Source organism: Tachysurus fulvidraco, chromosome 16, assembly GCF_022655615.1.
Source record: "Tachysurus fulvidraco isolate hzauxx_2018 chromosome 16, HZAU_PFXX_2.0, whole genome shotgun sequence".
NCBI lineage: Eukaryota > Metazoa > Chordata > Actinopteri > Siluriformes > Bagridae > Tachysurus > Tachysurus fulvidraco.
In genome coordinates, this window is record NC_062533.1 from 7,002,682 (window position 1) to 7,015,514 (window position 12,833).

General features: G+C 37.1%; 1 protein-coding gene across 6 annotated transcripts in view; it reads left to right on the forward strand.

Moving 5' to 3' along the window:
* The first annotated feature begins 280 nt into the window (after positions 1–280).
* Positions 281–12,833, forward strand: part of aqp4 (aquaporin 4) — a 27,802-nt gene continuing 15,249 nt past the window's right edge. For all 6 annotated transcript variants that reach the window (XM_047801379.1, XM_047801378.1, XM_047801376.1 and 3 more), the window contains exon 1: positions 281–480. Coding sequence is in view for 3 of the 6 variants with exons in the window: in XM_047801376.1 (XP_047657332.1) it covers positions 428–480 (53 nt within the window). In the remaining 3 variants the exon portion in view is untranslated. The remainder of the gene's footprint in view (positions 481–12,833) is intronic.

Genomic DNA, 12,833 nt, shown 5'->3' on the forward strand with positions numbered 1-12,833 from the left:
ATTCTTGAGGACAGACCATAGAGAATGCACAAAGTTGGTAAAGCTGAGAAGACACTCGTCCAGACATTTGACTTTTTTTTTAACCAGCATATATTATAGTTAAAACATGCTGAGAAAGCCATTTCAAAAGTACTGTATTTAACATTAGCCGTACCCACCTAACCCTGCAAGTCTGTGCGGCTGAAGGAGATTTCTGAGTTATGGACTTTCATCCATGTCTGTTAATGTAACATAGAATAAAAAAAATCTGTCAATAATTCAGAATTCTCAGTGAGAAGGCAGCATAGTGTCTATCTTGGGCTTTGATGGTTTTGATGCCTGTGTTACTTGACCACTATGCATTAAACTGATTTTCTTTTGTTTATTTACAAGAATTTTGTCCATTGATGTTCAATTTACAGTCACTTCAGTACAGTAGACTGTCCAAATGGCTGCTTGGATCCTGCTACTGCACCACAAGACTCACTTCCCACATAGCAGGTATGTGGTCCCAATCTGGCATAAAGCTAGAAATGCTTTGGCTTTGCTCAGAAACAACCACATTTATGCAGTTAATTTGTATTATTATTATTATCATTATTATTATTATTATTATTATCATTATTATTATTATTATTATTATTATTATTATTATTATTATTATTATTATTATTATTATTATTATTATTATTATTATTATTGTTAATAATAATAATAACAATAATAATAATAATAATAATAATAATATTTTAACTCCTTATTATCAGATGAAAAAAGAGATTTGATGATGCCTACATTGAGCATTGGATTTCTTTGTCAATTTACACTCCACTTAATGGCTCATTAATGGCTCATAGGCTCTCAGGGCATTAAGAATTTTTAGTTTTTCACAAGCACTTCTGTTTTTACCTAGGGGCAATATATTCATAGAAAACCAAAAATATATATATATATTTTTTTTTCTTGTCTTGTTGATGCAGCTACATCATTATTCAGAGATTCTTTTGTCCAATGGATTGTTGCTCCATTTAAGAGAATTGTTAGTAAAACTAATTACAATGTCAATCCACAAATCTCTTTTACTTTGCTCAGTCAGATTACTCAGTATGATGCCTGTCCTCTCGATTCTTGAAGAAATGTAAAATGGAACCCTGGGATTTTCACTGGTCTGGTGCAGTGCTTTAGCCTCTGGCTTGGTTTTAGAGTGCCAGGAGCAGCTGAGTTAATTTCACATCATAATACTTAGATGGGAACAATTAGAGTCATAATCATCATTTTACATAGTATTAATGTGTTACTGTAGCCCATAGTGGCTGGTGTAAATGGGCTAGCTGGACAATCTCAGAGTGTGGATTCAAGCATTTTGACAGTAACAGTCATGTCAGGTTATTACGCAGATTGGAAAGACACCCTAGATTTCAGGATAAAATTTTAAGCTCACTTTTCTGAAACACCCGTCCTTTAACTGGTGAGTCACTCTGATTGGTGTGATGGTCACATGTCTGAATGCTTTCGGCAGTATATTGTATACACAGTAGATCATTTGATACACATGAATCTGAAATTTAGTTGCTTATTTGCTTTTAAGTATATGGGCAAAAGTTTTCCCTGCATCATTTGTGTGCCATCAGTGAGACTTCATAATATAATGTATTGCTATATCAAGCTACAGAAATAAGATTTTAGACTGTAACATATGTCCCTTTTTTTTTGTATTATAAAAACACTTCTGACTCGTGTTTTTAATTAGATTTGTGATATGATAAAGTTTTGTTTAGCAGATTAAACAGGTTGATGATTTTTTGTGTGAACAGGATTTATGGCTCACTCCTCGACAGAAAGGCGCTCATGGATGTCGGGGGGAATTTCACGGCTCTGTTAAGTTACTGGAACATTAATGATTTGAGTTTAATGACAAAGTTAAGAACTTGAAACGAGATAAATAAATAATTGAAAACGAAGACCATCTGGAGCAGTGTAGGTGTGATGCACTTGTTCTGACAGGTGTAGGCAAAAAATGTGTGCGTCCTTCCTTCTATCCCAGAACACACACACAGACACAGACGTGACGGCTCCTCAGGTGCGAGGAAGTCAGGGGAATTACTTTTGTTTAACCAGTGAGGTGAAAAGAAAGTTATGGATTTTTCATTTTTTTATTAATTGAGCTTTAATAAAAAAAATTAAAGAAAAGCTTTTATGACAGCAGTTCTCAGTGAAGTTCTAACATTTCTGTGATCTGCTGCCAAACATTATCATGCATGGCTGAATGTGGAACAGCGAAATAGTTCCTGCACACACACACGCACACACACACACACACACACACACACACACACACACACACACACACACACACACACACACACACACACACACACACACAAGTTAGTGATGGTAAATAAATCAGATTTCATGGAGAGAAATACAGTGTGTTTTTTAAGCTTTGCAGTCATCAAGGTCATTTTGATGTGTCAAGTAAAAGTAATTGTAGTGTTAGAATGGCTTTGTACGAGACAGACACTATGTGTACACAGTAATAATACTGACAATATCAATGCCATCACACGTAAGGATGGATTAAACCTTCATGAGCCTTGTGTACTGTAATTACACATGACCAGTGTATGCAAACAACTGCACACAATTGCAAACATCTGAATTTTATTCATAATACAGTCATACTCTTTCTGACACTGAGGCGTATTCATCTGTTTTATAGTATTGTGGATATAATAGAACATCACTATACAGCTAGGAAAGGAGTTGGGAATTATACATGTATTTAAAAAAAGATCTTTTCCATTATATTCAAATTCTATTTTTATCTTATTTCTAAACGATTTCCCTTGCATGTTGTCTTGTGTGTATAGGTTGTATAGGTTGTATTTATAGACAAAATGTGAATTTATAATATTAGTGATTTATTCGTTCAATCATACAGTAGACTGGCTGAAACGTTAACTGCTTTTAAATATTCGGCAGTGATTCGTGTTTCAAGTATATACCAGTCACATGAATTTCCATCGCATTTTAAAGCGATGTTAATGAATTAATACGGAAATAAAGTCCAGTAGATTGCTTCACAGTATTTGCTACCATGTTCAAACCATACAAAAACTATCCATTACTTCTGCACAAGACCCCAGTGACCCCCTGCCTTCCCTGTATTGTGTGTCTTGTGTGTGGGGCTTTATGCTGAACCATCTGAATATGTATATATCATCAGTGCTTTAGCAGATATTCGAAAATGTTAGTGTGTGGTGTTGTCCAGAGGGGATAATCCTATCCTCCTATTCTCAGCAAGTCTTTATTGGATGTAAATATAAACAGATTTGTATTTTATTTACTCAGAAATGAGCAGACAAACAAAATGATGACAAATCCACTCGCATCAAATTATCAGACAGAATCAAATAATCAGATTTTGCCAGCAGAGTTTACAATTTGTCTTCCATGAGTAATGGTGCCATTGTTTGATAGAGAAACAGAGAGTGGAGAGCAAATCAGAGCAAATTCCATCTTTTTTTCCAGTTGATAGTAGCTTTCTGCATTCATGAGACTGGTGTGTGTGTGTGTGTGTGTGAGAGAGAGAGCGAGCGTACTACTGAATATTCACATTAGTCATTTGGGCTCCTAAGCAGATTTCCAGGGTATTTATCAGTGAAGTGATAATATGACATTAAAACCCATCATTATGCCAAAGTGCCCTCAGACACGTCCCTCTCTTTCCTATCTCTGCTCTCATCTTCCCAATACTGTGCAAAGAGTGTGGCATTTAAAATGTGTGTATGCAGACATCCACCCATACAAGCTAGCCATCATGAATGTGTATGTGAGTGTGTGTGTGTGTGTGTGTGTCCTTGCTGCTGTGGGTGGAATATTTACCTGTGCCTCGCTTGCTAGGTTAGCAGTTCACCATAAATCATGCTGTTTTGCGATTGGCCTGAGTGCCTTTTGCAAGCCTGATGTGACCTCAATAATGGCATAAGCCAGAACACATAAACAAAACTAATGGAGTATTGAACTTTGATACAGCACTGGCCAGGTCTAATCTAACACCCAGCACAGCCCAAGCCCAATCAGCATCACAACCATAAATATATTCATGCCTCTGTCTGCTCGCAACCTCGATGTGTCATCAACAGCTATCAGCACAAAATCGACGTCCTCTGCCAGGCCCACAGAGCACACTGTAAATCGGTGCTGAATAAAACATCATGCATCCACACAAACAAAACATACTCGCTCACAAACAACTTCACTGATCAATAATTATGGAGGAAACTAGTTTGTGGTGTTAGTGTAAGTACGTGTGTGAGATTTGGTTTAGTGGAGATGGAAGGATAGGGGCCATGACTGGCCTGTGTGTGTGTGTGTGTGTGTGTGTGTGTGTGTGTGTGTGTGTGTGTGTGTGTGTGTGTGTGTGTGTGTGTATATATAAAGATAAGGGCTCGCAGAGGTAAGTGTATGTGAGGATTGGTGTGTTTTGGTTTTGGGTATTTACAGATGCTAATGTTCTCACTCACATTCAAACACTCAGGACAGAAACAGAACCTGAGCTTAAACACACACACACACACACACACACACACACACACACACACACACACACACACACACACACACACACACACACACTTGTGAAACGGCCCAGAGAAAGAGATGAAAGGATGATTGGGTAATATCAGAAGGAAGGTGTGATTGAATAAGAGAGTGATAATGGTTTGGAGAGCTCCAGCAGAGCACAAGCACACAGACAGCTGGGAGACATCATACAGGAGACACCCTGTGTGGAGGGAGCCATGCATTTTGTAGCTGTTTGAGGGCTGTTAGTCGGCCCCCTAAAGAGCAACAAAACTTCAAAACCAAATGATTTCTTTGCTGTGTGTGTGTGTGTATGTGTGTGTGTGTGTGTCAGAGTTTGAAATTGACTTTCATAGCATAGCTAGTTCATAGAATAGTGGTGTTTAAAAAGGAAAAAAAATGGCATGATCCAGATTGGTTAACCCTGTTTCTCACCACAGTAGCTGGCAGTTAATAAGAAAATGATGAACAACCTTCAGTCACTTTCACTAACTGCTGTCTACAAAAGGTGGCAGTAGATCCAGAGTGTATTCTGGAAATAATAGACGTGAGGATGGGATACAACCAGGATGGAAAACAGCACCATATACTGTACACACGCACGCATGCACGTACGCACGCAAACACACACACACACACACACACACACACACACACACACACACACACACACACACACACACACACACACACACACACACACACACACACACACACACACACACACACACACACATACCTGTGTACCTGTGGGCAGTTTATCTAAGCTAACTTGGACAACATGGAATGAATTTGGAGGGTGGAGGAAACTGAAGTATCCACAAATTTGAAAGGTTATGTAGTGTTGTATGTTGTGTACTGTGTTGTATACTGTGTTGTGTATTGTGTACTGTGTTGTGTATTGTGTTGTATTGTGTACTGTGTTGTGTTCTGTGTTGTGTTTTGTTGTGTACTGTGTTGTGTTGTGTGCTGTGTTGTGTGTTGTGTACTGTGTTGTGTGTTGTGTACTGTGTTGTGTGTTGTGTACTGTGTTGTGTGCTGTGTTGTGTGTTGTGTACTGTGTTGTGTACTGTGTTGTGTGTTGTGTTGTGTACTGTGTTGTGTGTTGTGTTGTGTACTGTGTTGTGTGCTGTGTTGTGTGTTGTGTACTGTGTTGTGTACTGTGTTGTGTGTTGTGTACTGTGTTGTGTGTTGTGTACTGTGTTGTGTGCTGTGTTGTGTGTTGTGTACTGTGTTGTGTGCTGTGTTGTGTGTTGTGTTGTGTACTGTGTTGTGTGCTGTGTTGTGTGTTGTGTTGTGTACTGTGTTGTGTGCTGTGTTGTGTGTTGTGTACTGTGTTGTGTACTGTGTTGTGTGTTGTGTACTGTGTTGTGTGTTGTGTACTGTGTTGTGTGTTGTGTACTGTGTTGTGTACTGTGTTGTGTGTTGTGTTGTGTACTGTGTTGTGTGTTGTGTTATGTGTTGTATGTCGTGGTGTGTGTTGTGTACTGTGTTGTGTATTGTGTTGTATGTTGTGTTGTGTTCTGTGTTGTGTTTTGTTGTGTACTGTGTTGTGTGCTGTGTTGTGTACTTTGTTTTGTACTGTGTTGTGTTGTGTTGTGTACTGTGTTGTGTGCTGTGTTGTGTGTTGTGTTGTGTTGTGTACTGTGTTGTTTGTTGTGTCATGTGTTGTATGTTGTGGTGTGTGTTGTGTTGTGTGTTGTGTTCTGTGTTGCGTTCTGTGTTGTTTTGTTGTGTACTGTGTTGTGTTGTGTACTGTGTTGTGTGTTGTGTTGTGTACTGTGTTGTGTACTGTGTTGTGTGTTGTATATACTAATCAGAGATAAGCCCATAAGCTGTCACACAGTGAATAGAGTTTGATATTAATTCATTTTGGATGAATTCATTTCTTCCAGGTTTCTGTTTAGATGAAGCACACGGACACTTTGGCAAGTCTATATTTATAAATAGGGCTTTAATTAAATATGGCTTCAGTTATTCATGCTCTAAGATGAATAAAACATCTAGCGAGCAAATGTCACATTACTGAGAGGTGAGATTTTGAAAAGGGTTTAATTTTCTGATTTTGGCCTCAAACAGTTATAAAAAATAAAATTAAAAATCAAAGTCACACTTTTTCCATCTTATTTGCAGAAACCTCAAACAAAAGCACCACTAACTCAGTGAAATGTCTTTGGATTTCTTTCACTGAAGCTTGGATGACATTCTGCTAAATTCTCTCCTTTTCCTAGCACACTGTCCTCCTTATTACTTCATTAGATTAGATGTACATGAAGGTAATTTGGGTCAATAAGACAGGATACTGATGAATATGACATCAAATATGACCATGAGGTCCCGAGGCCAGGAGTGTGTTTTCATGTAGCTGAAGCTGATTCATCATTTACCTTTAAAGCAACACTTATGATGTTGTATGACTGAGAGTTTTATGAATCAGACATAAATTTCTTAATTCTATGTGTCATTTCACATGCAGTGTGTGTATGAGGAGTGTGAGCAATTCAACACAACCATATTGAGCTGGAAATGAAAGATTTGTTTTCTTTCTTTCTTTTTAAAGTATTTCCATATTTCTGACAGAATTGACAAATCTCTATTTTGCTGGTTGGGTTAAAACACACAGTCAGTCATGATCTAAGGTCCAATATTTTGGGTGTCAGATCAACTCCATCTTTGAACTCCATTTCCCAGAACACACCACGACCACCAACATATTCACAATCTCCTTCTAACCATAAACCTGTTCCCAGTTTCACACACACACGCACATACACACACACACGTTCAATTCATTCACACAGATGTTATGAAGCGTCCACTGCTTTTTTTTTTTTGACTCTGCACATTTCCAGGTTTTTGTATTCCACCAGTTGCTATGACATCCTGCCTACTCACCATCTGAACCTCTGCCTGATTTTGGATTGTTTGCTGACTTTCATTAAACTGTCTCCTGCACTTACATCCATTCAAGCCTCTCCATTGTGACACTGGGTAGATCTCTGGCTTGAACATCTTTGGCCCCATACAATTACACGTTGTAACATTTTGCCTACCTAATCTTCTGTGAAGTGATGAACAGAAATAAGCATAAACTATAGATAATTTACATAATGACCTGTGAAATTACTATTACTGTAAGAGAACTATCAAGCTAAGGAGAGAAGGTGTGGTGTACAAGGAGAGGTATTTGTTCTACAGTACACTATATATATACAGTTCACTATAATATATGTGATATTTTGACCTTTGGCTGGTCATCGACAACCTCTTTAACCCTCTGGCCCTGTTGGTGGATCCTGTAAGATTACTCGTAGATGTCACATTAGTATCAGGGCAATATGATGCAAGGTGAGTAATAAACCAATAGTTAATACGAAGGCTAAAAGTGCTAAAATACGGTTGTGGACAAAAATATGATTGCCAGGTTCAGATGGTAAAGATAGTTTAACAATAATATATATGGTATGTTCATGGTTGTTGGTAGAGCTAGTTAATGAGCTAGTTAATGATGGTCACTCTAGATGAGTTTAGTCATTATTATTTAAACAATTTATCTTTTCTACCAGCTTAGATTAAATATCATTTTATGGTCATTTTGATGAACGAATGTCTTCAAACTTTATTTCCAAACAATTATTAGTAGTATAATTTGACGGCTGTGTGGAGTTCTTCATGTTCTCCACATGTCCATGTGAATTATCTCTCCAGGTTCTTCTCAGATGCCAAAAAAACACCAGGAGCTAGATTAACTATGCTAATTTGCCCCTGGGTGTGAATCGATGTGCATAGTGCCCTTGGCATCCCACCCATTCCTAAATTATACCCATTCCCAGTTTACAGCAATAACTCTAATCAAATCAAATATAAATATTTATTAGTAGAGTACACTATGAAGTATTGCTCTATATTTGCTAATTATAATGAATAAATAATGACTTAATTCTAGTGATTAGAGGCTTTATTTCAAAATTGGATTATCTGGCATAATTGTCTCCAGAACACTTTCAATGATTTAATCCCTTAACTGAATGCCAGTCATCACTCTGATTTTGCGCACTTTAAATAGCAGGATTGCAGAGTTGTGTTGAGTCACAGTCATACATACAGCCTTTTTCCCATGATTCCCTCTTTATTTTCTTTAACTGTCCCAATGCTAACTTCTGGATCTTCATGAATCTGCTGCTCATTCTGCAACATGGCTGTGAAAAGTGCTATTCCGGCTTATATGTATGAATTCAAGCTTACAGACACCTACAATTAACAACCATCGCTATGACCGATGACAGAGGAGAGATAGTAGACCATGACCAATTTTCTCTCTCTTAAATCCTGGACTAGGAAATCTGCAGCATTGTCGAGATTGAAGCTTTCACTCTTTCCCGAAACTATGACGACTGCTTTGCTGTTTACGTCACCCAGGAGCCAGTCATACGTACAGTTCAAGAACATTTGATGCCAGTTGGAAGTAGATGAACAATTTATTTAACTTGCTTGTGGAAATCCAAAGTGTCAAAGTTTTTATTGTGCAAAGGTCATTCCTGATAATGTGGGTGTCAGAGGCTCACTGTGACAGATTGTTGTTAGATTTAAATAGAACTCTGCCAGCTCTGCTGCTCTGTTTATAGACATGGTAAATCTGTCTGTCTATCAAGTAAAGACGGAGTGAGAGCAAGAGCGAAAGAGAGAGAGAGAGAGAGAGAGAGAGAGAGAGAGAGAGAGAGAGAGAATGAGGCAGATTGAACTGAGGTAGGCGATAGAAGAAGTGAGAAGAAAGTCAAGGCGAGAACATGGCAGGGAGAAAGGGAGAGAGAGAAAGAGATAAAAAGAAGAGAGGAAGAAACAAGAGAGAAATAGAATGTGAGGTGCGAGAGCAATGAAGTCAGTGACGGTTGTGCCTGTTACCTGTCAACAGCTTGTCTTCCCTGTCAGAGCAAGCAAGAAATGTAAGCGGAGTGACTGTGTCTCACCCTCGTGTGTGTGTGTGTGTGTGTGTGTGTGTGTGTGTGTGTGTGTGTGTGTGTGTGTGTGTGTGTGTGTGTGTGTGTGTGTGTGTTTGTTTATGTGCATGATGGAGGAAAGTGTAGCTGTGTATATAGTAAATTCTTCAGCTTTTTCCTAAAAACCTTTGGTAAAAAAGTTCAAATACAGAAAAAGATTTTATACTGTTTGAGATTAATAGTAATTTGAGAGGAGATAAAAATAAAAGTGAGTTTCTGTGAAAATTTCTTAGATAGCTGTTGACTATTACAGTATGTAGGCTTGGTGGGTTGAAACAAAAAGCTGATGATACTGCAAGCCATGGATTGTAGAGCAGTTTCTGGAAAGACAAACCTCACAGTTACACAGTATTTAGTCCAAACTGACAGAACAAATGAAATAAAAAAAACACCAATTTCTCCACCAATGATTTTTTTCCAACAAATTTCAATTTCTGAAGCTTATGATTCTAAAGTTGTATGTGAAGGTTTATGGAAGACATAAAAAAAAAAAAACTTTTCACCATATTTTCAAATGTTTTGGAAGCACCACTTTTGCCTTTCGACTTTCTCAAAGTTAAAAGTGAAGCTATTATCATCGCATCTATGTTAAGAAAAAGATCAAATCGAACAGCATTATAGCATCAAACCTGGAAATTAACTATAGAAACAGTGGATTAGATGTAAATGAAATGACATGTTAAGAAAGTTTTGACATGAAAATTGTGTAATTTATGTACTGTATTTAGCCCAGTTTTAAAAATGTATGTTACAATAAATAAATAAATAAATAAATAAATAAATAAATAAATAATTGTTAAACAATATTAAAATAGATATTTTCAGTTAAAATAAAAATAAAACTGATAAATTCTTAAATTGTTAAATTTGTAAATCTTAGTTTTTGTTCCTTTTATAAACGTTTTTCAACATTTGTGTTTTAAGGAATTTAGCTGGTACAGTATATGTGGACTTTGAGGTAACTGAGAACAGAAAGGACAATTAAGCCATTTTAATTTACTTTTCATTAAAAGGGAAACTATCATTTATTTAGAAATGAAATTTACTGATGTTGGTATTATTTGGTATTATTTTTCATGTAATTTCCGTTTTACACTGTAACGGTTTTAAAATGTGAGTATTTTCATTCGCTATACTCTGTTTCCTAGTGTTAGGCTCTGATTTGAGAAATAAGAGTTCTACAATCACACAAGTATAGAAATGTTTAGAGTTAGTAACATTAACTAAAGAACACAAGGCCCCTTTCTACAAATATTGAGAGTAGACGAGCGACATGTACTTAGATGATTCTGGACACTGAGCACATCACAGACACAAACTGTGAAATTTTTATGTGTTTTTGTTTTGTATTGTTTTTTTATTCATTCAAAGCTAAAAAAAAATTGTGACAGATTGTTCTGCAGCACATGAAGGAGAATACAGCACACTGCAGCTTGAGAAATACCAGACCGGTCACTTAGTCCGGGGTCTAATAAAGTGCTACACAGTATTAGCATTAGATTCCATGGCAAACAGAAATGGCTTATATATAACCTCCTGAGTCTGTTCTCCTTTTGTACAGCAGCATTCAGTGGTTCAATTGACTGGTCTTATATTGTCTTCATTTATGGATATTTGTCGCCTTTTTTTTTTCATATCTAATATTTACACCATGAATATGGCATTACTGGTTTTAAGAAAGTATTCGTTGTATTTTTGTTTGTGCATCTATAAATGCACAAGCTTGTAAAACTCACCACCATAATTTGTATCTAAAAACTCAATAGCTCATTAAAATTTATGTGATCTGAAGTAGAACAGTTGAAGTGTATGTAAGTTAACGTTCTTGTGCGTCGGTTTTTGTGCACTCTGGAGAGCAAGTAGGATACAAGTAGGTTTTTTTTTTTTCAAGCGTGTTTTTTCTTTTAATGAAGATACAAGACATAAAAGCACATCTGATCAAACCATATAAAAATATACCCACCACAAATACAATACAGTGGAAAAAGTCTTTTCTTTTTGTGATACTAATTTAGATGTTGTTATATATATATATATATATATATATATATATATATATATATATATATATATATATATATATAAAAATTAAGTAAAGGAGGTATATTATATATTGTATATTGCATAGTAGAGCATGTATTTGAAGAAAAGAATGAGCAGCCGTATCATAACCGTTGGTCAATCAGAACGTGCATCAGCATTGACTCCTGTTTCTGGCTGCTCTTTTGTTTTTTGGTATTTTTAGACTCCCTGCGTAAATATACAGTTGGTAGACTTGGATAAGTGTGTCTGAAGTGTGTTATGAATATAAATGTAGTGAAAAAGGATAAACTCCATGTGGGATGATGGTGTTAAGGAATTGGCTACGTGAATGAGGCAACCACAGTGTCATTGTTGGGAGTGAAGCAACTATTTAAACCTATTTCTCATAAACATTAACCTCATAAATGTGGTTAAAATGAAGAAGTATATGCAAGCACAAGCAAGGTACCTATTTTCACAACAGATTATTTTCCAGAACTGTATCATGCAGTGAAAAAATTGTTCAAATTAAAAGTTAGCTTTTATTTAAAGCTGGACTTGGAATCACTGAGTCACCTGTTTGCATGAAGCAACCACGCTGGCCAATTTATTTCAGTCCCAGAAAACTTCTTACTTCTAATTGAATCATATTTAATGACGCCATTACATAGGGAGCATGCTGGGTAATGGTCCCTTTTGGTAAGGCTTATATAAGACCCCTTGCTGTTCCCACTGAGATTAGTGTGACTCCCTTCTTCTCATTACATCCCGTAATGTCTCACTAAATCCAAGTCTGTCGCATTATACGTGTCATGTGTTTCATTTATGTCTCCAGATCAGCCTGGAAGTTCACACCCTGGCATCAGTCTGCCACACGATCACACCCGGCTTCCCTTTTATCTCTGTTCCTCTCACATTTGCTCACTTCCTATTTAGCTGGCTATATCTTTAACTTCGATTGACTATAGTTCAACCAAATCCCCCCCCCCCCTCTCTCTCGTTATCTCCGGGCCTCCTTCAGACTTCCTCTTCCTCTCTCATTAGTGTCCTTCTGTAGCATAGCAACAGACAGGCTAACAACAGACAGACTCAGTGATGATGGTGCTGAGAAACAGGACATCAGCCTCAGCAGCAGTCACCTGCTTATCCTTCTGGGAAAAAGCAGCTTGTTCTGTCACTAGGAAATCTTTTTGATTATGACTTGTGTCAAGCTGCAGAAGTCCAAGCAGAGACTGAGAGCAGGGGGCGTGC